General features: G+C 39.4%; 1 protein-coding gene across 3 annotated transcripts; it reads left to right on the top strand.

Moving 5' to 3' along the window:
• On the top strand, positions 1-27,995 carry STIL (STIL centriolar assembly protein). 3 transcript variants are annotated; one of them, XM_067535502.1, is made up of 17 exons: positions 1-189; positions 941-1,003; positions 4,703-4,810; positions 6,720-6,835; positions 7,019-7,206; positions 9,280-9,527; positions 10,464-10,547; positions 10,682-10,768; positions 12,708-12,855; positions 14,174-14,283; positions 15,159-15,270; positions 17,361-18,449; positions 20,052-20,217; positions 21,179-21,401; positions 23,799-23,925; positions 24,833-25,089; positions 26,270-27,995. In XM_067535502.1, the coding sequence occupies exons 2-17, from the start codon at positions 960-962 to the stop codon at positions 27,099-27,101; spliced, it is 3,939 nt and encodes a 1,312-aa protein (XP_067391603.1). In that variant the 5' UTR covers positions 1-189; positions 941-959; the 3' UTR covers positions 27,102-27,995. The 3 variants fall into 3 exon arrangements, with proteins under 3 accessions (XP_067391603.1, XP_067391601.1, XP_067391602.1); XM_067535500.1 differs by having other exon boundaries at positions 23,799-23,991; XM_067535501.1 differs by having other exon boundaries at positions 33-64; positions 23,799-23,991.

Below are 27,995 nucleotides of genomic sequence, written 5' to 3'. Positions count from 1 at the left end.
CGCCTTTGGTTGGCGCCGCCGGAAGTGCAGGGTTGGAACTCGGGAGGGGCAGGGGCTGGCCTAGGTGAGTCGTTACCGAGCCTCCCCCCCTCCCCCACCTTGAGCCGCGACACTTCTGCTGCTTGCGGCGGGCCGGCGGCTCCCCCGCTGGGTGAGGACGCGGCGGCGGCGAGAGGGCCCCGCTCGGGGGTGAGGCTGGGGCACCGGGGACCGTGCGGGCTCCGCCCCATAGGCGCTGGGGATTCACCCCGCCTGGGTCTCGGCCTGCGGGGCCGCTGGACCCCCGTTGGGCTAGGATGAGGGGGGGCCAAACCTCCCCCTCCCACCCGGGATCCCTTCCCTCGACCTGGCTCCTCGTCCCAGGGGGAGCGGGCTGGAGCGGAGGGTGAGGTACCCCCCAGCCCCTAGGACAAGGGGTGCCCGGGGCCGATCATCAGCGGCTGCGATGTGGGTGCCAGGAGTTGGGGCGTCGTGAGGCCCCCTTGCCCTGGGGCTCTCCGGTCCCAGGTGCCTTCCCCCCCGCTCCCTTAGCTGGTGGGTGCGAGGAGCAGGGGTCCAGGCACACGGGGTCTGGCTTGAGCTGCGAGGAGGCGCTGTCCTCGTCACGGGTGTTGGGAGTTGGCCACGATCCTGGCTGGCCTTGCATGCGGGCCCACGCGCAGGGTGTGGGGTGTACAAGTTGATCTGGTTTTATTGGGGCGTGGGGATCATCATGCCCAGGCTCCTGCGGCTATGTCAGCCCTTGTAACCGTATCAATTCCCTGGCAACATGCTTTGGCTGGGTATCCGCTCTGATGTAAATCAGTTACTTGAGAAGATGTGATATGTTACTGTTGTTTCCTGTGTTCGGTTTATTATTTGTGTTACTGGCGCGCCTAGGAGTCCTTGTCATGGGCCAGAGCCCCATTCTTTAATTTTCTTTCTTCTGTTTTCCTTGCAGGGGATTGAACGCCGCAGTCATGGAGGCTATTTACGCGGTTTCAGATCGCCAAACAGATCCTAGGTATTTGCTCCTCTGTAGAGAAATTACTTCTATGAAAAGCTTTTGATTGTAATATTTTTCCTTACAAGGAGTTCAAAGAAAGCACATCTCTCTTGATCCTTGGGTCTACAAATAAAACAATTTTATTATCACTGCAATGAAGGATATGCCATCATGCATTATTTATTTATTTGTATTACAGTAATGCCCAGAGACCCTAATCAGAGGGTGCTGCAGAAATAGACTTTAAATAGCAGCTCTTTTCTGAAGACGTTACAGTTTAAAGTCCTGTTCTGCAGTCTGATCCATGCAGGTGGATCCTGTGCCTCCACAGAGCCTAATCCTTACAGGTCAGCTTTCATGATCAGGTCTTAATTCAGTGTTTCTCAAATCTGATCACCAGGGGCTTTCCTTCCAGCCACAGCCTGCTAGGTGGTGATTGGCGGGGCAAGGAGAGGAAGCTGCAGAACCTTCCCCAGGACTGCCAGCAGGTTGGGCTTTGTCCCCCTCTGGAGCCAGAAATGCCAGAGGAACAGGCAGCCAGTATGAGTCATGGAGTTCTTAGGAGTCATGGGGCTCAGGCTTCTGGCCTCAGCCCTGAGGTGGTGGGTGTCAGGTTTCTGTCTCTTTCGCCCAGCCCTGGGCTCACCATTCCCCTCTTGCCTGTGGCCCGCACAGCAGCAGGCATCGTCCCTGGGCTTTGGCTGTGGGGTTTTGGGCTCTGGCCCTGGGCCCACAACCTCCCTCCATTGCTGCTAGTCCCTGCTGCCTCCATTGGCCCCTCACCCACCTCCCCATTGCCCGTGGCCCCAGCCACCTCCCTACCCACCTCCCAATCCAGGGCTTAATTTGTGTCTCAGCTTTCTAGGGCTGAGTAAATCTATGAAAAGTGTTCTTCCTTTTTGGTGAACATAAAACCTCAGTCTCCAGGGTTCTGAAGTCATTGCCTTTCACCAGCATGACCACTGTCCTATTCCTGTGTCTTTTTTTTTTCACTTCTTGCTATGTATGGAATGTTCTCCCTGTATTGGTTGAACAAACCACCATCATGTTGTTCCAGATTTAGGGAAGAAATTAATGTCTACAGTGCCTATAAACTAACAAAAATGTATGATAATTAAAAATCTGTTATTCATTCTTTTGGGCTTCCCAGTGCGTCCTACATTTATATAACTCTTTGGGATAGGAAATGTCGGAATTTTGTGTTTTGTACAATGCTAAATATATTTTATGTTTAAAGTAAATGTAATTGTGGCGGCAACTTCTGTCTGGCTCACTAGTCGCCAAAAATCACAAAACCCTAAATCAAAAACGCTGTCTGAATTCCAGAGTTGAGCCCCACTTCTGCAAAGATATGTGTGGGCTTTACTTTAAGCTCGTGATTCGGGGTGGATAAAAATTGATGACCTTTTAAAATGGGTCTTTTTATTTAAATACAGGTTGTAGTTTTTTAAAATACCTATTAAAATTAATCTTGAAATTGACAACTTATGTTAAAGCTTAAACTTACCTATTGAAATAATTTACATTTAATACACAAAATATTAAGCAGTACATGTTTGCTGCCGAGTTGTAAAGACAGTCAAACCTCTTAACAGTTGGAAGTTACTAGCTAAGCTCCTGGAACTGAAGTTTGCTGATGTGCATCACCAGCTTCTGACAGCAGTAGGCCCTTCTGCAGGTGCGAAGAGAATGTTTCTTCATTTTAGTTTGCTCTGTTCAATGACTGGTTCATTCAAAAGTAAAAAACCATTTGGAAGTTGGAAAAAGCAGGGAAGCTTGTTTTCCTCTTCCAGTCTAGGAATAAAAACTAGGTGTGAGAGGGTGAGATCCACTAACTCTTAAAAACTTGAAGGACATGGGGACCAGATCAGTTCAATTCACTAACCACAGGTAATTATTTCTTTGTTTAATAAACCAGTTTTCAATGCAAAGCATGTTGACAAACTTTTTTCATTTGTACAGCACACTTAAGGTAGTTTTATTTAATCAAAACATTTAAAATATTGTTTTTATGCATTTTTTTATTTTGAATTTCCATCCAATTAGATGACATCACAAATTTATCACATAATCACAAGTTTATCACATAGCAAATAAGAAATGCATCCCTCACAATTTTCCAACGTAATAAAAAATAAACAAATTAAGAATCTTAATAAATATAAGTTGAGCTGTATAATTATTTAAATAAATGTGTGTAGATATAATGTATTCTGATTAGCAAAAAGAAGCACTAAATTTAGTGTAAAGATTATATTTTGTTGCAAATCAACATGTTTTAATGATTACCAACCAATAAGACTCAGTTTTTCTTTAGGGAAAATAACTAAAGAGTACAAATGTAAAACACTATTACAATTGATGATTTAAATCAGGGTTTTCTGCTTGCTAATTTAAATGTTTAAAATCTTCTTTGATTTAAATCAGTTCATCCTGTCATGAGTAGTTCCACTGAGCCCAACTAACTGCTCACATGTTTGAAATTAAGCATTTTTATAGGTATTTGTAGTACTGGGACCTTAGTTTTTAAAGGAATATTAACAGGTTAATTTTTTTAAACTAACATTCCCTTATCTGACTTACTAATAGCTTATTTTTAACACTGAAAAAATATTAATCTGCTCTTTACCATTTATGCTCTTTGTCCTGTCAAGTAAAATGCAAAATGTAAACAATGGACTGATCAATTTCAGTTTTACCTAACTCAGTATTTTTGTGGCCTGCAATGCTGTAATTACTGGGTGCTTTTGTGTCTGATTTACTTTCTGAAGTGCTGTGTGTGCGGTTGTAAACAATACATGGAAATATTAATCCTTACTTTCATCATGACTTCTTTTTTTGTTTAACAAAAATTTCTGTTAGCTTATATATATAATATATGTTGGGCTTTGTACATTTTTTTTAAAAGAATCTAAAATATGGACTTAAATTGACCTGACAAGAACCAATCCTCCATCATAGCCAACATGAGAGAGACAAGGGAATTAATTGGGGTAGGACAGCAGAATAGAGAGGGCTCTTTCCCATGACAGCTAAAAGTTCAGAATAAAAAGTGTTTAGTATAAATGGAAAACTTGACAGAGTTTAGGTGGTGAAGTGTGAGGGCAATTTACATGTATATTTTTGATTAATGTAAAATATTTTAAGGAAGAAGTCCTGAGTTTCTGTGTGTTGTTTAATATGCTGTTTGACTTCAGATACAATTATGTTTGTTTAAATATTCTTCAAAACATGCTTCTTTTTAATGGAGCAAATCCTAACTTTAGATAGTTTTACATAGAGATTCAGACTATCAAGGAAACTGGAGAATGATCTTTTGACAAGGTTTTTCTTAATCTGAAATTGATAGTGAGCAGAAAGGGCTTCTAATCACTTATTTCCTAGTATGTCTTATTCTTTCCAACGTTTTATCTAGAACAGCTTCATTTCCCAAGCTTTATCTAAAAAAATTTAGTGTCTTGGCATTCACACCTAAGAACATATGAAAGAACTGTAGCAGTTAGCCCTTAAAAATGGCAAAGTAAATGAAAATCTCATTATCTTCCTTATCCATTGCATAGCGCAAGTTTCTGCTTCAGCCATTTTGACCTTCTTAAGAGATTTTTTTTGAGGGGGGGAAAGGGAGGTAGTTCATCTTATGGCCCCAACCTTAACCGAATAAAGTGCAGCTAAAAAAAATTAGGCTTAGTATATTTCTGATTATTTTTTCTTTTGCAGAATTGCTTCAGGCAGGATGGTACCGTTCAGTTTTCCTCTATCAAAGTGTGCACTTTGGGATCCAACACCTGTGGGAGATGTTATTGGCGCACACATCAGTTATTACAGGTATAAGAAAGACTTGCTCCTCTTCAAGATACAGAAAATTAAATAAGAAGGAACTCCTATGAGTATGTACAGAACATTATTCTACAAGTTATGTCCTGGGTATGGTGTATTACTCTCCCAACCCTGTTAAAGATATTCCAGTATCAGCTCATCACTTGTGGTCTGTAAACCTTTATTGAATTGTATTGTGCTGATGAAAATTAACCTGTGTAGGGATCTGGTCTCCTTTACACTTCCACAAACAGAGGAGATCCTGATTTCTCCCTCCCCACCCCTGCAAAAGCAGCTTTGTGCTGGATCTCTACAGCATCTGGGGGTGGGACTGTGAGGAGGGGCTGTCCACAGCATCTCTTCCTTCAGTGGCAAATATCCATGTTTGTTAGTTTTGTCAGAAGCAGTAAGCACTTGTCTTCTCTGACTGTGCTCCTGGGAAGACAAGGGGTTTGCTTAGCTCTGCAATAACTTTCCAATAGCTGCATCACTTCCATGTTTTTAGTAGGAACTGTCCTCCCAGGGAGGCAGAGAAACAATGGGAAGGAAATCCCAGTGAGCATAGTATAAATATCTAGCTAGAGGGTTTCTTCCCTCTGTTGGACTGGGGAGTCTCTTCCCTGTGGATCGTCACAATCAACAGGATTGAGAGGCCCCTGTCAAAAATATCTGCCACTCAAGGGAGAAGGTAGAAGTAAACCAAGGTACAAAGATGATGGCAAACCTTTTGTTTCCCTGATCTAGTTGTCCTCTGCTGCTACATGTCTGGAGGAAAGAGTGATCCTGATGAAGACAATGCAGAACAACTGAACTAAGTTAAAACTCAACCTGGAAATCCTAATTAGAAGTAAAATGTTTACAGTCCTGTTAACATGTCAGGTTAACAATGTTAACATGTTAACAATATTCCCTCTAAAATAAATCAGAAGGCAAATCCTCAGTTCCTAGGGCAGCATGTGTCAGACCTGTGATTAGCGGCGGGTGGGACAGAGGCTGTGCCTGTTTGCACTGACGTGTCCTTGAGAATAGAAGCGGCAACCTTCATGATATAAGAAGGTGTCAAAAGTTTGATTATTCAAAGCCCATTAACATTAGGGGAGGAAAAATCTTGCAACTTCAACAGGGCAACAGCAGATAGAATCCCCTTTTACCACCCAAGAGTCAGTACAAGTTGAAGACAACATGTCAGCCTTTTGGCAGCTTAGAGATGCTATGTGAGCTTCACCAAAAAGTCTAAATCTAGATAACTGTCTGTCAATGACAGTTAAAAGAACATGCTTTTAATGGAGCATTAATCAGATTGTTCAGTGTTTAATCAACTTTACAGAAGATTTTGTACAAAAATGAGGCATAGTGTACAGAGGGCATACAGTGTTCATAGATATGCTTTTCAGTTGACCAGTCTGTACTTCTGTTACACCTCTACCCTTTATGGATTTTTCTCACAGTATTCCTAAACTCTTTTGCAGGGTAGTTCACTCATTGGTTAAAAATGTATGTTAAAGACTTAAAATGCAACTCTTTCCTAACCATGTCCAGGAAGGATTTGGAACATGCATTATAGCATTCACCCAGACAGCATCTGTCTACAATCATCTCTCACTCTTCTATTATTCACAGACAGGTCACAAAGTCAAAATTAAATTTGCAACTGCAAGCTAAAGTGGCTTATTGCACCTACATTTCACTATTCTTCCTGTTTCTATAATATACAAATCTCTTCCTGTTTTGGGTATGGGAGCGTTGTTTTACAATCTTTTAGTTTCGTTGTAGATTGGTTTAGTCTTTGAAGTAGTTTATTTAGGACAAAAGATATATAATTCTCTAACTAAACCTAAAATATTCTTATTCATGTAATATACATAGAAATTGTTAATAATGTAGGTGTTAAAGCCGTTCATTCTTTTTTTTCCCCCAGAAACCCTAAAATACTAATGATGGAGAAGGCTCTTCGTCTTGCCTATCGCCATGCTAAGCAGAGTGAAAGAAAGTTCTTTTCCTGTTTTTTGCTTGGGACTCTTGCAATGGATGAAGGTGACTTTTAAAATCTACATGAATGTTTTATTAAATAGTTTTTCTCTGACTTGCTTCTTTCTGCATTTCTGGTGACTGAGCAAGCCTCAGTCAGTGAGCTGAACTTGATGATTTTGGTATGTGAGATACAGTATGCTTCTCCACAGCCAATCTTTTTTGCCATGTTTTTCCCCTCCCCCCCAGATTGTGAAGGTGTATCACTGATGATAGACAGATTTGATCCTGGTCGAGAAGTAACTGATGGTCTAGGGAAAGTCCCCACAGCACCTCTTCCTGGAGACTTTGTGATTCCATGTTCAATTAACGCTTCGGGATCTTCCTCAGGAGATGTTATAGTGCACAATTCTGAAGACTTCAGCTTAGCTTTTAAGGTAAGCCACTCCTAGCAACTTTCTTATCTCTTAAAACAGTGGACACAGAGAGGAAACTAGAATGGTCGGGAGATGAAAGATACTGAAAGCCATCATCTAAATCCAAACCAGAAGAGCAAAGGCCAGAAGGTCACCATTTAGTGGAAGTGGATATTCAGTCCACATCATGATTTTCTCTAATAAGCTCCTTTATTGGCAGTCTCAGCAGAAATTCCAAAGACCAGATCAGCATGAAGACAAAACTCCTTTTCACTACTAGGTGAACCTCTCTCCCAAAATGGTGGGATAATGCAGGGAAAGCTTGCTTTGCTGTTGGTGCCGAATCATTCTTGTGGATAACTATTTCAGTTTGCAAGGCAATATTCAACACTAAATTCTCTTCAAAATATCTACAAAGTGCAAAAAAAACCCCAACCACTTTACCCTTCCTCTCTTCCCCCCCCCCCGCAAATCCTGCACCCCCTTTATTGGTTGATTTATAGTGTATTAAGAAAGTAATGCATGATTTGGGTGTATTTTTTGTTGTATATAAGGAATATCAGTTCTTTGCTTCCCTTTGGCTTTTTGGGGGCAGGATTAAAGAACCATCTCTGAATATGTCTACACAGCAACTAGATATCTGTGGTTGACCCATGCCAGCTAACTTGGGCTGTGCGGCTGTTTCACTGCAGTGTAGACTTCTGGGCTTGGGCTGGAACCTGGGCTCTTGGACCCTCCTACCTTTGCAGGGTCCTATAGCCTGGGCTCCAGCCCAAGCCCAGAAGTCTACACTGTAGTGAAACAGCCCCACAGTACAAGCCCCAGGAGGCTGAGTCTGCTGGTACAGACCAGCTGTGGGTTTTTCATTGCAGTGTAAACATATCCTTTGTTGTTGAAGCTGTGAAATAATTACTATACAAGAGACTGCAAAATAAGCTGCAGCTTTCCAAACTTTCAGTTAAGAGGAGAGGGTACATCTAGTTACACTGATTGTTTTGCTGTTCGAAAGTTCTGTTTCAAACTCTGATTTCAACTGAAGTCTGAGAGCTAATCTTGGGTATCAGTCTGTTAGGATTATTTTATCCCTCTCTAGTTCCCCAGTTGGTCCTCCAGGCAAAATGGGTAAGGCAAGCCCTGGTGTTGTTGATAAATGTTTTTCAGTTAAGAAATAAAACAGAAAAATTCCTCATTCTTTTTTGCATCAAAAGGCAGAATAATAGGCACAAGCAATAAAAGTTTCTCCACAGTTCATCTTTAAAGAGAGACTCAATTAAACACATGTTCAACTTCAAACACAGGATTAGTCTAAGTCTTTGTAAATTAGGCCCCAAGACAAGTTTGTATGATTGGTTTAGGACCCAGTTAATTTAAAACAAAAATGATGTTGGGAATGCTTTGGTAGGACAAGTTGCACCTTGTATTGTTTGTGCAGCCCTTAATACACAAAATATTGAGAGAGTTATCTAGGCTGTTACAAAACATTAAATGTTAGTGTGTAGACTCAATGTACCAGTAACTACAGGTATGGTACGTAAACAAAAAAATTAAGTTACATGGATAACTTGTGAAGTACTGTGGTGAACTATCAAGTGTGTGTGTGTGTGTGAAGAGGACATCACTCATGTAAACAAAAGTTAATCTAGTGGGCTTTACAGCTGGGCTAATTTCCTTTTCCACAGACTGTATAAATGGGAGTTCTATATCTTTAAGTATCTATTTTAAAACTCTTCCTTGCCAAAGTCTTCTGGGGGAGAGAGGATTTCCCCCCAAAGGGATGCTTCAGCAAGTTTAACTGCTGTTCAAGGAAGCAGAGAACCTGGGGTGTCTAAACATTATTTTCCTGCTACTTGTGCCCTGTGAATGTACTTGTGGGGTGGCTCTTCTGATCACTATTCAATATGTTCAGCATAGTCATAAGCTGTTTGAAGCAGGAGCTGATATTTGTGTTTTTACAATGCCTGGCACAATGTTGGCCCTGATTTATGACTGAGGCCCCTAGGCGCTACTGTAATATACACTTTATCATATATAAAGTATGTATATAAAGACTAGTCTCAACATCTTTTTTTAATTTATTTTTTTTGGCCTCTCCAGGGACTTCAACACAGTTTGTGCAGTAGAGACTCTTTGGATCTTTCCAAACTGCTCACCATAAGAGTTCACATCACTTCAACAGATAACATGGACAGTATAAACTTTGATTTTCACTGGGCAGCTGTTACTATAACAAATACTCTAGAATACACACCTGTGAAGTCTGTTCCAATTATTCCTACAGCCCTGGCAAGAAACTTGAGCAGCCATATGAATATCGCACAAATTCAGGGGACTTATAAATGTGGGTAAGTTCAACGTTAAAATTTTTGACGTTGAAGTGCTAGTCCATATGATCAGTTAGATGGTGAAGGGAAATTCTCTCCCATTAGTATTTGTGACTCAGTTTTCCTGCTTCCTAATAAAGGCAGCTGAAATATAAAGAATATTATTTCTGATTTAGTTTTCAGTATCTTCAATTAGAAAGACTTTACACAATGAGCACAGGAAGCTAGTCCTCCTGGAACAGGAATCAGGGGACATTGTGTACCATTATATTCAACTGGAGCTCTTGCTTTTAGGGAAAGATCAGTCTACAGGAGGAAAAAGAAAAACATAATTATAGATAGTTTTTTTTTTATCATTAAAAAAAACAGTCTGCAGTCTTTTAGATTATCATATAAATTACATCAGTGCTAGACCTGGAAGTGAAAAATCAGGTGAGGTTGTATGGAAATGGCCTTATTTAAAAAGCATTTGTAAGAATTCCTAATAAGATAACATTAGGGAATCTTCATTCTATCTGATTGCTATATTGTTAATAGGATGCACTGGGAAATTCATTTGTGACCTACATCAGAAAATAAAGTAGTATGAGCTTCAATGCTGACAGAATTTTTGTCTTGGATCCTTGACTGGTCAAAATATAGACTTTCCCCCTGCCACCCCTAACCTCCTTCTTTATAACTTAAAATTTGACACATCTTACTACTTTTCTGGCTTCGTTAGAGCCCCCAGTATATTAAGATAACTGAAATGGCTTCAGTAGCAGCTTGGTAGGTTGCTGTTAGCTAGGGAATAAGCTTAAGAATATTCATTCTTTCCAAGACATGGGTACTTCTGCCACCACAGCCTTCACACGGCATCTTCTGAAAACAAACTTCCAGCACAGGATTTTATTCTTACCTTAAATGTTGTGGGACTTCCTCAGTCCTAGAACAAACACTTAGCCTGTTGTGTTCCAGATACCTTACAATGGACCAAACCCGAAAACTACTTCTGGTGCTGGAATCTGATCCCAAGGCTTATGCTTTGCCATTGGTTGGCATGTAAGTATCTGGCTAGTTTTATATGATGTCTCTTCCTAATACTAGTATTGTTTTGTCGTGTATTTGGGTCAGTGTTTGGTGAAGAGTATAACTAATCCATTTCTAATGGCAGGTTTTTTTCCCCTTCCCTTTAGTTGGTTGAGTGGCATCACTCACGTGTACAGTCCACAGGTCTGGGCCTGCTGCCTGCGCTATTTATTCAGTTCTTCAATTCAAGAGAGGTAAATGACTTAAATTTTATTTGATAAAAGTCTTCTGTGAGATACAGAACATGAGATGCTATGGAGAACTTGCTTTTGGTTTGATCATGTGTCCCCCCCCTTGATGCAATGTTGGCTCTCTATAAGGCTAACTGGGTGAAGTTCTGTGGCCTGTGTTAGTTAGGAAATCAGACTAGATGAGGTAATGGTCCCTTTTGGCCTTAAAATCTATTAATATAAAAAGTAAACGACTAATGTTCCTGAATATTAATTTCAGGAAATTGGCAAATTGGGTCAGTATCCCTCTATTGACTTTTGGGAGGGAGAAGAGTAGGTGTTAGTTTTTAAAACAAAGGACTAAGCCTCCCAATTTTTTCTCACTTTTCCAGCAGCTGATCTCTTCTCCTTTTCACTCCCTTCCTCCACCCCAAAACAAACACAATTTTAACAGTTCCTAGTGCTCAAACTGACTTTCTGGGAGGCAGTATTTGTTTGCGTGACAAGATGCTGTTTCTGTTGGAATACATTTTTCTTGTCCACCAATTTTTGGTTTATCTTCCCCTGTTGTATCTGTCGTTGTTTAATCATGTTATCCTTTCCTGTTCCCATATTTTTCCAAGCACTTTGAGCTCTAGAAGTCAATGCTTGCATTTGAGTCTTAACACTAGAAATACATACCTGTTAGTTGTTTGTCACTGGTAGTGTGATTTCACAATCCTTATGAGTCAGAGTGCCACTGTGTTCCAGTGGGTTAAATAATGTGGGGCACTTCAGAACTGAATGCCAAGAATGTAGTTCTGTGAGCATGTAGAATTTGTTATTGGCCCTGAAGTTAAACTTGAAAAACAGTTTCCCATTCTCTGCTCCTAAAGGGACACAGTCAACTTTCAAATAGGTACAAAATTTCAGACAGTTCAGATTTGTGACAAATGTTACTTGTAACAGTAACATCTATAATTACTTTACACTGAAAATTTAGAGGAACATTTTGTTATCCATTTTGCTTACTTTCTGTATTTGACTGCACTTCATATAGTACACTCTTTCTCTGTATAGTCAAGTTAGCCAGGAGGTAAACTGGCTAACCAAACAAGAGTTTTTGCTCCCCCATTGAATGTCTAAATAAATAATGAATGTCTTAATTCTTTTGTGATTTAAAAAAAAAAATCATGATTACTGATTAAAGGGTGCTCTATCACTTAATGGAATTCTTATATTAGCCGCTTTTTGACTTTCTTTCGATTGTCTTGTGTTCACATCTCACAGAGATAAAGAAATAGCCAACTTGCATATGAAATTATTTTCGTGATATCTGAAAAATAACTTGAGTAAATTGATCTTTACCCCCAAAATCTACATTTTTCATTGTTCTTGACCATGGGTTTATTTGTTTCAAATGAATTGGCCTTGCACATCCAGTGTTCTTCAGCTGTAGAAAATGTTAGTACAATATAGGTTTAAATTATCCTCCTCCCCAAACAGTCACTTGCCTTTTTTTAATATAAGTGCACTATGGAGTATGTAGAAACAATTGAAATACTTTAAGTCTTTAAAATTGAGGTTCGCTGCTTGAATTATAGAAGTGATTTAGTGAATTAAGATGCTATGATTTTGAACCTCAGAGCAGAGCAGTTCTGTCTTGACATCTGTTCTGTGAATGAGTTCCTCCATTTAGGATGCTAAGTGATCTAAAATAGTTGGTATTTTTAAAAAGCCCAGAGTCTCCTTATTGTTCTCCCCTCCATATACAGTGTCAGTGAAAGGGCTAAGTTTTTTTTAGGCAGTTCCCTACAGAAAGCTTACTCAGCTAAAAATGAGTATTGACATGTATGCTCTTGATTAGCTGGGTGTTCCTCATTTGCCAGTGTACCATACAGGCAGGTTAGTTGGACGAGTGGATTTTTCCTCTTTTCTAAAATACTTAAATTTTTAAAAATGAATGTTTATTTCTTTTATCTAGGGCTCTTTCAGAGTCTGGAAGTTTCCTTATTGTTCTCTATTCACTGACCCACAAGGAACCAGAATTTTATGAGTGCCTTCCTTGCAGTGGGCAGACTGAACTAGGGTTTCAGCTACTAACAAGTAAAGAAACATTGCATCTCTTCAAAGTAAGTGCTTTGGTTGACTAATACATGTTCCAGGTTATGTCATAGTAGATTGATAATTGACAGCTGCATTGTAACATAAAGATAGAGTGTATTAATGTGACTTGCACAAATATAGGGTTAGGGAATAATGTAGTTCTAAATATAGGTTTATTACAGTAATTACTCTAATTTCCTAAATTCTGAGAGATCTAAAACCCAAGATGTCTTCCAAAGTCAGCAATTGTTTGTAACTCTCTTATCACATGCAGAATGCTTTTTAGCAGCTGCTATGAACAAACACCAAGAAGCTAAACTTTTGTCATGGCACTGCTCCTCATTATTTATGGTCAACAAAACTCTGGGACATAACAGGTTTAGAAGAAATATGAGCAATGTTATGGCACTAGATTGTTTTGTGTTCCATGCACGTTGGGTAGGTGGAAGAACAATCCTGGGTGGTGTTATGCTAGTTCTGGGAGGAGTAGTAAATAGTGTTGTCCCATCCCTTTCCATTTTCAAGGAACTGAGCACAAAGGGGAAAATGTCAGCAATAATGGCTGGTTTGTGGATCTCTTACGGTTTTAAGATTACAACTGCTATATAAGTATATTAGGGAGATAAGGTAAGTGAGGTAATATCTTTTATTGGATCAACTTCTGTTGGTGAGAGAGACAAGCTTTTGAGCTTGGTTCAGAAGCTAGTCCAATAAAATACTACCTCACCCACCTAATCTCCTGGGATTGACATGGCTACAACAACACTGCATACGCCAATATAAGTACATCTTCATTGCAATTTATATTTCTTTGAAAGTTTTACATCAGTAGTATCCAACCTTTTCAGCATGAGGTCAAGAAAGGTTAAGGGCTCACAATCAATACCTTAACTCTTCCCTTGGCTCAGGCAGAGCTAGTCGAGCACCTGGCCTGCTCATAGTAGGGGTCCTACATCCTGGCAGGGAAGCAGGTAGAGGAAAGCCGGAGTTACTATCTCCTGCGATGCTGAAGGTTGCCAGGAGGGGAATTGCTGAGCAGCTATAACAAAGAAGGGACAGCAGCTGCTCAGTATTCATGGTTCACATTAGATCTGCTTCTAGGGCTGCAGGGGAAGCAATGGGAGACGGGGGGAGCACCCCTACTTTTACTCCCTGTAGTGATGAGCTAATACACTTGTGTTGCAGATTTGCAGGGCATTGTACAGGGAACGTACCTTTCAATTGGTAACCAAATACAAACATTTTTATGTTTCTGATAGCCATAATATAGAACATCAGGGCAGCAGGCTAGATGCCACTGGCTTGCTTCAAATTTTGTTAATGCAACTCATTATTTAATTTCAGAATGTTGAACCTTCAGACAAGCACCCAATTCAATTTGAGCTGAGTGCAGAAAAACAAAATGAGGAAACAGAATTCTTCCGCAAAGTTTCCAAGAATCTTTCCATTAGAAGGTGAAGAATCTCTCTCTCAAATGTCATATTTACACACACACCTTCTGTTTCCAATAAAATGATCCTATCTGCCTCTAAAGTCTATTAATTATGGATCAGTTGCACCTTCCCTAACTTAATTTTTTTTAAGGTAGTAAGGTCTACAAGTTGACCATATGTTTCTAGAGAAACTCCTTCATGTACCTATACTAGATATGTTATTGGCATTAAAGGCTTTTATACTCTTAAATGGAGGTTTCCTAAAATATGTATCTGGTCTAGTGTGCTATATGACGCTGTTGGTGAGTTCTAGTTGTCCATGGAGGAAATCTCTTAACAGAACACTGCTTGTATTAGTAAAATGCCTCTTTCTTTCTTATTTGTCAGAACTGTAAGACATGCATAGCAGGAAGCTTAGATTTTATAAATCTATCTTGCCATTAAAGCTTGTATCTAACAATAGCCTTTATTAACAAAGGCCTTTATTCTGCTAAAGCCATATTATGCATTTTTTCCAACTCTTCCTTCCCTATTGGTGTCTTACAGTGGGCCTGATTAACCAGTGCCTCAGCTTAGAATGTCATCTGAAAGACTTGTATCTGTCAAAGATTATTTGACTAAAAACTGGATGATAATCCAGAAAGGGGTATATATTTTTTCCACATTTTTGTTGTTGTTGTGATCCTTGGAACTCTTTTTGCCATCTGACACTTCCTAGTCAGCCAGGAGAGAGATGTTTATGAAGTAGTTTTTCCAAACTGGTAACAGTCCTTCCCTGTAGATCTTCTGGTATGGACCACAAGTGAGAAATAGATAATGTCAGGATTCATGCACTCTGGCTGTCAAACATAACTTTTATAGTTTAAAATGATATGCAAAGGTATCTTATCTTTTAGTCCTCAAGGCTCCTCCCCCAGCAAATTGTCAGTGAGTGATCATGATTCAGGTGTGGAAGATGAAGATTTATCTCCAAGACCAATTCCAAGTCCTCATCCAGTGAGTCAACAGGTAACTTAATTTTTCTATACTGCCTCATATCCAGGGATCCTGGGAATTTCTAAACATTATAGACTAGTATTTTCTAGCTCCAAAATTGTGGCAGGCAACATGGGAATTCTATTCTAGACAGGTATTATATTGTACTGCTAACAAATAAAGAAGAAATTATCACAGAACTAAAAATTAATGGTATCTTGAGTTCAGGTGATCATGACTTGATCATATTTCTAACGTGCAAGCAGAATAAAGTCCACACCAGTTATAAAAACTTGGTACTTTAATAGGGACAGTTTCACAAAGCTGAAAACAATTATGAGCCAAATCAATTGGAAGGAAGAACTTACTCAGAAAAATGTGAATAATAATTGGGAATCATCTAAGTCAAGAACACCTTAAAAAATGCCCACAAAGCCACAATCCCACAAATGAGGAAGAAGACCATGCGGGTTAAAAAACCAGCCTGAGGGAAAATAAAGGTAGCTGTAAAAAATAATTTTAAAAAATGGAAGAAAGGGGAAGTTGATAGTTACGAATAGTAGAAAATAAGGGAAGCAAAGAGACACAAGAAGAAATCTATGGCCAGCTGAGTTAAGGACATTAGGAAGGAGGTTTTTAAAAATATATCAGGAACAAAAAGAATCTTGACAATGGTATTGGTCTGTTACTAAATGGAAATGGTAGAATTATCAATAATAATGCAAAAAAGGCATAGTTCAGTAAATGTTTCTGTTCTCTATTTGAGGGAAAAAACATGGTATAGTGTCATCATGTGGAAATGGCACTTTTTCCATTCTACTAGTATCTCTGGAGGATGCTAAAAGGGAACTACTAAAGTTAGACATTTTTAAATCAGCAAGTCGAGATAACCAGCTCTTTTAAAACTCGTAGGGGCAAGTTGTGGAGCTCCCTGAACCATTAATGTTGATTTTCAATAAGTCTTACAGCACTGGAGAAGTTGTGGAGGAAAGCTAATGTACCAATCTTTAAAAAGGGTAAACAGATGTGCTCTAGGAATTACTTTGGAGGTAGTTCTATAGCCTCTGTTATACAGAAGGCCAGACTAGATGATCACAGTGGTATGTTCTGGCCTTGGAATCTGTGATCTCAAAGTGCTTTGCCAAACACCAACCTTCACTGCACCTTTGGGAGGTAGACATGACTTTCCCAAGCTGTTATTTACTTGGTAGCAGACCTGGATGGAGGACCCAAGACTCTTGACTTCTCCTTCAGTTTAATCTTTTATTGCCAGTAATATAGGTTCTTCTGATGAACAGCTCTAAAATGCATTACCGCTTGTGAATAGAAGCTAGGAACTCTGTTGCTGGACTTGAGCCTGCAATCTTATAACCTTCAGGGAAAAGCCAGCTGAACCATACTTGCTCTAGTGTTGTTAGGGAGCAGCAGTACTTTCTCCCTTTGGCAAGGGAAGAGGCAACAGATGGCAAACTGATGGAACAGTACAGTTCTGGGTGGGAACATATAAACGTCCCCTTGGTCCATCCCCTGTTTAACAGGAACACCTGGTTTTTTCCCCTCTAAGTTGTATTCTGTGTTCCTAAAGCTTTTGAATAGGTACATTTTATAAACGTAAAGATATACCCTGAAATTAGTAACTACCTAGTCATTCTAGACTTGAGTACTCTATCTTAAAACCGGTCTAGGGATTTTTTAGCTGCCTGGGCTGGGAGTGAAGGGCACATTCCATCCTGAAAGGAAAGTCCCACACTACTCCCCAGCAGTCTTCCAGCAGTTTCTCCCCAAACACTCCCCCACCACCACCAGCATAACACATTGACTCTGTAGGGCACAACATCCAGGCCTCCTTTGTGGGAGGAATTTTGCCTCAGAATGGTTTTTACATGATTCCTGTCTTCCCACACTTGGTTCCCAGAGTGTTAGGAAGGCTCCTGCCTATGTTAACCCTTTGAGCAGGTGGGGAAGAAGTCCTATTGACCAGAAGCAACATTTTATCTACCCCATATTTATTTCAACTAGAAGTGGCAGAGAAGCTGTGCTTTAAGAAACATGTAACTTAGATAGGGTGACATGATGGTTCCTAAGCAAGCTTGAATTCACTCTTGTAACTGTCTCCTATCTAGGTTACTAGGATCCATCCTTCAGTTCCTGAGCTCTCCCTCATCTTTGATGGCAGTTTCATAGAACCGAAACCAATGTCTCAGCCAGTGGAGACCATGAATAACAAAAATCAACCGCTGCTGGTACATCAGCCTAATAAAAAGACCTGTTCAACAGGACCGTTATACCACCAAAATCAATGCTTTGATAGTGATAAAAAAAGCTTCAACACCCAGGCTAGACATTCTTCATTGAGAAGGCTACCAAGCCAGTTAAACCAGATAATTCCAACTTTGAAACCTTGCAGAGGAAAGCAGCCACCACTACAGCAACAGCTTAACTGTAGGAGAGTTGGCCTTCAAACAAGAAAAAATTCTGAATCTTCTTCCTCTTCATCATCCCCTTCTCCTTCAACACCTCGCAGTGGGCCCTCTCCTGATACATCTGTGCATCAACCCAGGATGCTATCTGAAAGACTTGTATCAAATTCTGATGGAACCACACACAGAAAAGGGGAACCTCTATTAAGGAGACCCACAACATCTAATTTTAAGCAGCCTGCTGGTGCCGCTCAGCCTCCCCAGTACAACTTTGCTTTTTCACCACAGAACTCAAGAAAACCTACAGAACTGCAGATGCCAGTTCCTCAAGTGCCATCTTGTTATCCAGCCAGTGTATGTAGTTGTTGTCAGCTTCATGGACATATCCAATACAGTCCAACAAATGCTTGGCAAGAACTGGTTAAGATGGGCCCCAGTCACGCAGAAAACCAATCTGATGTTCCTCAAGAGAGCACATACTCAGTTTTCCATCAAAATGTCACTTGTCCAAATATTTGCGGTAGTCCACTACATACCCCAAGTAGCCCTGTAACTCCTGGGTACAATGGGAAAATGGGGAATTGTTCTCCCCTTAGCAGCAGCTTATTGCCTGGACCGAGACTTTCTTCACATGCAAGCCCTTGCGATCCACAATCTTGTGCAGCACATTCAGCATGCACACCTGCACCTACCCCCAAAATGGGATCAGATAATGGAATGATGGGATTATCTCCAGAGGCTTACAGGATTCTCACAGAACAAGACAGGCAACTGAAATTGCTTCATGCTCAGGTTTGTTTGGAAGGTTTTCTCCTCTGCCCTCGTACCCATAAATACACTCTGGGAAATATTTTCTAAAAATAACGCTAATGAAAAAAACTTCGCTATAGCTTTCTTTTTTGGTTGGGAGAAGGGATCCTGTCAAATTGGGACCCAAATCTCTTTGTAGGCAGCGCCACTGATAATTGGTGTCTGTTAAAGCAAATTGAAAGTGATTTGATTTTTGTAATTAGATTATATTGGATTTACAATCAAGTAACACAGGTAAATATTTGCTCTGCTTTCAGCAGACTGTTTTGTATTGCTAGTAGATGTGCTTTTTGAATGGGTAGAGACAGCTCACTGCATAGTTTACTGAGCCATGAACTAGTCTGAAATTAATATAAATGTACTGTGAAAGCATGATGCATTCTAATGTGTTTTCTTTCCCCATAACTAAATTTGCAACTTAATATGTTATAAAAGACTTTTGACTTTTTTTTGGAGGAACACAAATACCTCCATTGTTTGCAACATGCTGTAGAAATTATAGCACTGACAAAGCACTGGGATTGGAGGTTTGCCTTTCTTTCACTTGTCCAATGGAATTCCATTCATCTTAAATTTAAGTTGCCATTTCTCTTCTGTCACTTGCATTCCTCTGGAAAATTATCAGCCTGCCAAAATAGTAGCTGAACAAGCTGCTTCCAGAGCAGCCGGGGCAGCAATGGGTGGAGTCAAGTCAGGGTTCCCTTCTTCCCCCACCTCTTGATTATACTCCTTCCCCCCATGGACTCAGCTTGTGGTACTAGTGGCCTATTCTCTCCCTCAGTCCGGCCGCCAGGATAACAGCCTTCCCCTTCTGCCAGCTAATGTAGTTCAAGTGTCAAGTCAGTGCTGAAGGTTCAAGGTTCAAAGCTTGTGGATGATATAAGAGGGGAATGGAAGGATTGTTATACATAACAGAATTTTTTTTACCTTTTTTTAAGAAAGAAAAAGGGGGAAAAAACTAGGAAATGACCTTGAAAGAATATTATTTAGGTGGCAAAGTCAAGCACTCCAAGGTTGATGCCTAGATTTTTGGTTGCCCGTGACACCTTAAGTCTGCCCCCTCATGCATGTGTTATGACACAGTAATTAATTACATGAAAATGTACTATTTTTTCCACAGGATCCTGCCTTCTTCACTAAACAGGATGGATGCACAAGGGGGTAAAATCTGGCCTTTCCAAACATTCATGTACTTAGTTTTGCAACCTAAATGATTTTTTTAATGTGTTGGATTCGGGGGTGGGGGGATCAATTGATATGGGGGACTTCAACTATATAAAAGAGGCTAATTATAGTAGCTTTGTGTAGGCATAATGCAAATAGGTACATGAAAGTTTTTTGATGTAGTTCTTCCAGCATGACCTTCATTTGTCTGTTATTCCAAGCTTAAAATAGACCCTGTAAATATGCCAAACTCTCTGATGGTAACTGAAATTACCATCAAACTTGTCTTGAATTGTAACATAATCAGAATTTGAATCCAAAACTTTAGAAATAAGTCTAGTATGGTACCTCTCTGTCACCTAGTGTCCTGAGTTTATTATACTTGCAGTGCAAGTGATACTCTTCTGATCACTGTTACAGATCCAGCGTTTGTTGGAAGCACAAACTCTTCCACCTTGTTCCACTAAAACGACCACAGGTAACAATGCCCTGCAGTCTGAGAAGCAGTTGGAATTTGTTGCCATGGAAACACAGTCCTCCCAAGGCTTACACATGAGAAAAAGTGTGAGCATTGCCGTAAGCACAGGTAACACTTTTTTAAATTCCTTTTCAGAATGACAGTGATATAAACCTGTTCTAAACGTTGCTTCGACTTTTCTCTTTTCTTCTCTTTGTGCCTGATTTTCAGAATTGTGCTGAGCGCCCACCCCTCTAATCATAGTCAGTCAGTTGTTAGGGGCGAAGCACCTCAGAAAATCAGGCTTGTCTTTTGGGGAATTGTCATGCAAGGTCAGACAGGAGACCTTTTGACAAGGAGATGAAGGCTATGCCTGATGTCACTGGAAATGAAACATTCCTAACATCTTCAGTGAAGTCTTGTATTCAACCCATGACCCAGTCACGATAATTTTGGACTTTCTCTATATGCACATAGATGTGCACGCTCTTGTTTAGAATAGTTCCAATCCTGCATGATGTTCTATCAAGATTCTCCATTTTCCCACCCAGTACTAGATGCTAGATATTGATGTCATGCCTGTTTTCAGGGGGAAACTGACTCCCTTTAATGTCAGTGAGTCACCCAACTGCAGCCAGTAGGCCATGAACTATCTGGTTTGATTCACACTTTATTGCAAAGTTGTGGTTGGTTTGGAAACGGAGATAACTCCACAGTCTTACAGATGGGCCATATCCCTTTCTTCAAGTTCAAAAGCGAATTTAGAGTTATACAAGACTAATTGTATTCCTGTCTACTCATTTTTTGTTAGATTAAATACAGCATTTGTTTGTTGTTGCACATAAGTTAAACACTTAAGTTAAACAATAATTTTGGCAGTTTTCACTAACTAAAGGCAACTTTCTCAGATTTTTTTTCCAAATTGTGTTTTAGAACTTGTCATTAAAAAAAAAAAACCCAGTGAAAATAAAACCAAACCCAGCAATGGCTTTAATTTTTGCATATCTTTAGAGAATTAATGTATTTGGAAGCCAAAATGACCTTTCTAAAGCTGTTAAAATCATGAACTGCATTAATTTTCCTCTCCTAGGTGCTAGCTTATTTTGGAACACACCATGTGAAAAGCAAGAAGACTGTGTGTGTCCAGTTAAACAAGATGACAATGAAATGTCTAAGGAAGATATAAGCATTTCTATTAACACTGAGCAAGATACAAGTAATACAAGTATTGCCTCCTCATTAAAGGCTGTTGACATACCAAGCTTTGTAGAAAGTAGCCATGTTCCAGAAGAAGGAACTAAGGCTGGACTCAGGTAAATATTTAATTTGAAAAATCTTGGTTTTGCATTGATAGTACTTGTTCACTGTTAGTTCACTCGCTGTTTATGTAATGTCATGTAGAAGCAACTGACTTTCTTACAGAATTATGTGAGTTGGCATCTGACTTAACTAAATGCTCTGAATAACACCTTCCCCTATGCCTTTATCCCCTGTCTCCAAAATTACTTGTGCAGATGTACCAGATATAGTTGCCTTTAGCAGTCGGGCACCTTTGGTAACCAACCAGCAGCCGTCAGCAATAGCTGGTGGCAGAAAAAGTCCTCTAGGTAACTTTATTTAAAAAAAAAAAAAAAAAAAAAAAGTGCAGGGATCTTCCAAGCAATATTTTCACCCACCTCTTAAATCATCAGGGGAAACACTACTATACTTGCTGCTCATTTTCCTACATGAGATCTCCACTGCCAGCGTTAAAATTCCTTACAATTCTCAGGCTCTCAGGGGCTGAATTTATCCCCAGGACTAAAGGCTTGAAGGTCATGTGACTTAGTTATCTCACTGGATTCTACTATATTTCACACACAATCACTGTCTTTTCCCTTGTGTTCTCACTGTACTAAATCAAAATATATAATCTATTCATCTGGCTCCAAAATAAGCCATGTTGATTATTTTTAAACCTCCATTCACAATTTTACAATGATGTTAAGAAAATATAACTCAAAGCACTTCCTGTATTAGAATGAGATTAGTTTTCCATGAATAGATATTCTCAAGCCGTTCCCTTGATAAATAATCAAGTTTTTTCATTTTCAGATATTTACATGAATATAAAATTCTGATCCAGTTTATTTCACAGGTGTAGAAAGCCAAGCAAAGGTCTGATTAAATTAGATCTCTAAAAATAGTTATACTGGAAAAAGGTTAGTCATTAACCTGGTAAACATAAAGAAATCCATAGTTTAAAACTAACTTGCGGCTCTGAATTAGAATTAGAGAAGCAGTATCCACATGTAGTTTTAGTTAATGTGAGCATTGATTCAATCAGTCCTTCTCTAACATGGCTGGTTTCAGGGAGAACACTCTCGAGCACGGTTTTCTAACTTGGCTTTTTATACATGTGAAATGTTTTGATGAATTCTTCAGAGAAGAAATGCACAGTAGCATTGGGTTTTACCTGTTTTGTTTTTGCTGGGGATAATGAATTGCTTCTCCTAGCAGTAATTGATAACCTGCATTGACTATCTGGCACAACACATGATTTAAATCTTATCTCTTTCAACATGCACTCTTGATTGGTTTGAGTTCCAATATTTCCGCTATCGCTCATGTTTGTTTCTGGGGGTCACCCAGAGATCTATCTAGGACCCCAGCATTATCATTCCTTCTGGCCTCAACTGTTACACATTTGTAGATAACACCCAGATACAGTGGTTTCACCATGCCCTGTGATAGTTCACCGTGGCATATCTGTCTTTCTGATGTGTGGAGACTTGGAATCAGATTCTTCCCTGAAACTCCCATTCATGTCACTAACAGTGAAATTTTTCAGTCTAGACTTCACTTAGCTTATTGTAGAAACCAGTTGAGTGCATAGCACTGTGTCCATACATTCCTTGTAGCCAGGTGAATATTTCTTTAAAATTATGTGAAAATACCAGTATGTGTTTACAGTGAAACATAGTAACAATACTTGTTACTAATATTTGTGTTAAGATGATTTGCTTTTGTCTAAAAAGCAAAACAAACAAAAAACAGTCCTAAAGGCTTGGAAGCAGCAATAAAATGCTAACATTTGAAAACTGATGCAGCAGATGAAACAGAGTAAGGCCAGAAGGGAGACCATTAGATCATCTAGTCTGATTTCCTGTGTAACACAGGCAACACAATATCATCGTGATGAATGCATATCTATCAGACAGGCATCCAGTCTTGCTATGAAGACTTCAAGAAACAACGAGCCCACCCCTTCCCTGGGTGTCTTGTTCCAATGGCTAATCATCTTCACTGTTTAAAGAAATTGTTTTATTTCCAATTTGTAGTTGTCCTGCTTTACTTTCTAACTGTTGATTCTTGTTGTGCCCTTCATTTTGGTGGATTAGTACTCAGTATATCCTCCCCATGAAGGTATTTATATACTATAATCAAGTCACCTCTTGATCTTCTTTTTGATGAACTAAACAGAGCGTCTCTGTTAGGCACTTTTTCCAGCCCTTGAATCATTTTTGTAGCTCCTTGCTGCACCCTCTCCAGTCTTTCAACAAGTTGGAGAATATTAAGAGAAATTGAGAGAGAATTTTCCAAGATTTAAAAAAAAAAAAAAAAAGCATCCTCTCTTACTGTCTATGAAAAGATAAGAGATTCATAAATTACTTTCAAACAAAAGGTAAAAAAATCAATGATGTATTAACTCATTGTTCTGTCTACTTCAGAAATGAGCCACTTTCCTCAGCCTGTGCTCCAAATTCACTGTTGGAAGAAAGCGTTAGCATGTGTTTACAGACAGGACCTACAGAGGGAGCTAACAACCCTGTGGTGACACCAAATGAAGCAAAAACGGTACAGCATGCTCAAACACTGCCTAGCCACCCATCCGATGATCAAAAGTTTTACCGGGATATATTGGTAAAAGTATTTTAACACAAACCCTTTAATATCTGGCAGTCTTTCGTATCTTATAATTATTTGCCACTTGTCTTTCATAATGTGTTCTCATAACTAGAATAGGCCCTATGCAATAAACTGATTTGGCTTTCACATGGCTGAAACGGTGTACAGTTGTCACATCCATCTCTGCTATCCATGTGTTCTGCAGTGCAAAAGAGAGGCAAGCTTGTGACTTGCTTTTCTTGAAGGTTTAGATACTCATTCTGCCCTTCACTCCCTTCTATACATAACTGGTATATTTTATTTTGCATACCATGTAATGAGCAATGTTTAGTGATAGCAGTAGTTTTGCTGTTGAGATAAACTTGGGAAATGTCACCCTGCTGACTTTCTCAGTTGTATTGGGCAATGTTATCAAAAATTGTACCTGCTAATTAAAAAATGGCCTCTGACTGCTGTTACCCAAAAAAACCTAGACTTCCTTCTAAGGTCAAAATAGACTTGATGTTTTGTTTTAAAAATAACAGTTGACTATAATTACACAAGACTTCAAATTAAAAAGGAGTTTATCCAAGATGTTAAATGTACACTTTTGCACACAGTACCATTGTTGAGCTAATGAGTGCCTTAAGTTTGTATTAAGGTACTTAAGATTCTGTTCATGTCTATATACAAGTAATTTAATTTGGCTTGTTTGTCAGAACAAGTTATTTGTGGATCTAACTGTATTGTAGTTTGATGTAGAGTAAGTATGCCATAAGATTACTACAAAATCCTGTTTTGCATTAACTTCTTTTAATTTTCCTGTGCCTTTAGCTAGTTGATCCACATGGTACTTTTGCTTTTTTTTCCCGTGTAGGGTCAAGTAAACCACTTCTTAAAGTCCTCCTCTGAAGAAAGTGATCATCCATCTACAAAACAAGGAATGGTCAGCAATGATAATACCACATGTCGGAATAGTAATGACCCAAAGGAAAGGAATTCAGTATCTGACCCAGGCCTGACAGATCAAGATAGTGTGATCAGTGCAACCCTTAAGCAATTAAGGAACCTTGGAGTGAAAATTGAATCTCCTGACAAAATGAAGAAAAATGCACACAAAGTAGAGAATGCCAGGTAAAGTGTTAGCCTTCACTGCTTGTTCTCTTTAGATAGAAAGACACATGGGAACCAAGAGGCCCCAGTGAGCAAGAAGTGATACAGAGAGGGTGAAATGCATTACTTCCAGGACTCTATTTTGCACAGGGAACACAAGCTTAGACCGACTTTTCAATCTAGTTCATGCCAGGCACTACTGAGATAGTACTACTAAAGTTAGAACAGTGGGAAAGGCTGGACTCCCAGTTACTAAAACAGGCACCAGATACAGGATAGCCCCTTTAATTTTTCTTAAATTAGCAGTTCTCAAACAGGTGTTGGGGATTGCGTCTACCTGGCCCACAGTGTTTCTGCTGTCACAGGAAAAAAAACACATTGTTCTTTAAGGAGCAATGTTTGCTGCTAGATATATCCCAGTACAAAACTGAGAATTGCTAGAGGCTTTCTTAACCAACTAAACTTTAAAGTAAAATCAAGCACCTCTGTATGCTGTGTGGCTGCTTCTTTGTCTGACAATTCACTAGTGTAAAGTTAGTTGTCATCAAACTTGTGCATGAAACCAAAATTGGAGGGACAGCAAACGCATGAGATGAGGACAGAACCAGTCAACTAAGTGACATGGAGAGATTAGAGCAGTGGGGAGCTGAAGGCAATGAGAAGAGGTACAGACCTGAATCCATGGAGAGGACATAAATAGGCTGCAATATAATCCCACTTTACAGGTAGGGAAACTGAAACACAGAAGTTATATGACTTGTCCAATGTCACCCAGCAAGTCAGTGATCAAACTGGGAAAAGAACCACTCTGGGTAGGGATCAAATAACTAGTGATTACTAGTTTGAGTGGCATTGTTGAGATGTTGGTTTTAACTTACAAAGCCCTAAAGGGTGACAAGAAGCATCAAGCACGATGTGGCGCTGTCAGAGCTGTGATCAGCATTGGATGAGGGATGACTATTCTCAATCCTCCAGTGGATCTTTATGTATAATATAGATCCCATTAGGTAGGGCACAGACCCTTACTATATGAGGTGTGTATTAATTATGTGAACAAATAGCTGGCTTAAAAAGCCAGATATTTTGGGGATGAAGGAGGAAGGGAAACACACTTCACTGTGTTGGTATTCTGAAATCACATTGGAACATGCACAGAGTATAAAGTTAAATTAACTTAATTTTTGTTGCTTTGTGATTTTAGCATTTTGGCCTGCATAAATCCTGAAGCTGTAATCCCTGGACTGAACTACATGTCATTTGTTAATGTCGGCATGAGTGGTTTAGCTCCTACTGGAGTTGATCTGAGTATGGAGGCAAATGCAATAGCACTCAAGTATCTAAGTGAAAGTCAGCTGTCGCAGCTTTCTCTCAGTCACACAAGTGAAAAAAATCCTGAAGAGTCATCTTTCCAAAATCTTTTACATACCAGTGTGGACAAGAGTGTCGTGGGTCTTAGCTTGGTTTCACCAAACAATATGTCTTTTGCAACCAAGAAGTACATGAAAAGATATGGGCTCATACAAACCAGTGACAACAGTGAAGATGAAGAAGAGCTGCAAACAGAGAACAGCAGCAGCTCTTGTGTTAGCAGGAGTGAAGATGTGTTAGAGACTAACCGTAAGCCTGTGTTGGAGGGCTTTAACTTCTGGAAAGAATCTTCTGAAGGAGTTGGTGAAAGATTATCCATTAACCTGAAACCTTACAAGGAGTCAACTGGAAGTTATTCTTTGCAACAAACTGCTGGTCCTGTATTGAGAAATATTACAAATGAGATCTTTCTTCCAAAAATAATACATCAACCAAATGAAAATTCGCATCAGATTCTGAAGGATTTAAAGCCAAAAACCAGACTTGTAGCTGGGAAAATTCAGTTCACTCAACAACCTGAAACGGAGAACCTAGAAAATGTTCGTATCTTCCCTGATAATCTACAAACTCCCGCCCCAGAGACATTAAATCAGGCAGACAGCATGAGTTCAGTTGGTACCTTTCTCGATGTAAAACACCTCAGACAGTTACCAAAGTTGTTTTGAACCTTTTTTAAAACAAAACAAAACACTGGCAACCAGCATTTCTTGCATTTGAAGTCTTCTCAAGGTTGAACAAGATTAGAGGAAGCCAATGGTTATGTTGCTTTTATAAGTAATTTAGCTTTCTTGGTAACAAATGGCTAACAAAACTGAGCATGTGATATAGTGCTGGGCCACCAGATGCTCAGATGAGAAGGCTGTCAGATTTTAAAGTATATATGTACTTTTGTTTACAGTTTGGATATATCTTTAATATCCAAAAGGTCAATCAGTTCAGAATAATCCTGACATAAGCTGTGCTCCAATATATTTTTAATGATGCCTGTTTCTTAACCTTTCAGTTGCATTTTTTTAAGCATCGTTGACATTTTTATATAGTTGTGCCAATTTTGAGCTATAGGGTTATAGTGTGTGGGTGGAGGGTTTCAACTCAAATAGAATGAAAGCACTGACTTTAAAGTCCACCCAAGCATATGGGTTACTGTATGTGGAAAAGCATAACCCTGATTTTAATTGGTATAAAATTATTTAAAATTCAGCCAAGATTGCACATGCAATAGACATTAAATGTATCATGAAAACCTAACAAGGAAGTCAGTAAAATTAGCACTTAATGTTTATACCTTTGTGGTTTTTTTCTACTGTCTTCTATTTATTTGAAAAGGACATGTTAATCATAAATGGCCAAGTAATCCGTAAAATATAAAACTCAAGTATTGATATCTGTTGCATATTTGTTTGATGTGGTGTTTAATGCTTGTTAAAACACTTACAATATCGCAATCACAGTTAACTGTAAAATGAGTGACTAACAGTAAGTAAAATTTGCAAGTGTGCTGTTTCACATGGTTTCAAACTTTTTAACAACTCAGAGTTCAATAAAGACTGGCAAACTAA

Source organism: Emydura macquarii, unplaced genomic scaffold, assembly GCF_026122565.2.
Source record: "Emydura macquarii macquarii isolate MOO-44397 ecotype Brisbane River unplaced genomic scaffold, CSIRO-AGI_Emac_v2 contig_3506, whole genome shotgun sequence".
Classification (NCBI taxonomy): domain Eukaryota; kingdom Metazoa; phylum Chordata; order Testudines; family Chelidae; genus Emydura; species Emydura macquarii.
This window is presented reverse-complemented; position numbering and strand designations above follow the sequence as displayed.

Bases quoted from the DNA above. Each gene is read 5' to 3' on its own strand.
- STIL (XM_067535500.1), top strand. From the start codon at position 960: ATGGAGGCTATTTACGCGGTTTCAGATCGCCAAACAGATCCTAG. The intron at 23,992-24,832 runs GTAAAAGTATTT...TTTCCCGTGTAG, and splicing joins AGTTTTACCGGGATATATTG to GGTCAAGTAAACCACTTCTT. The intron at 25,090-26,269 runs GTAAAGTGTTAG...TTGTGATTTTAG, and splicing joins CACAAAGTAGAGAATGCCAG to CATTTTGGCCTGCATAAATC.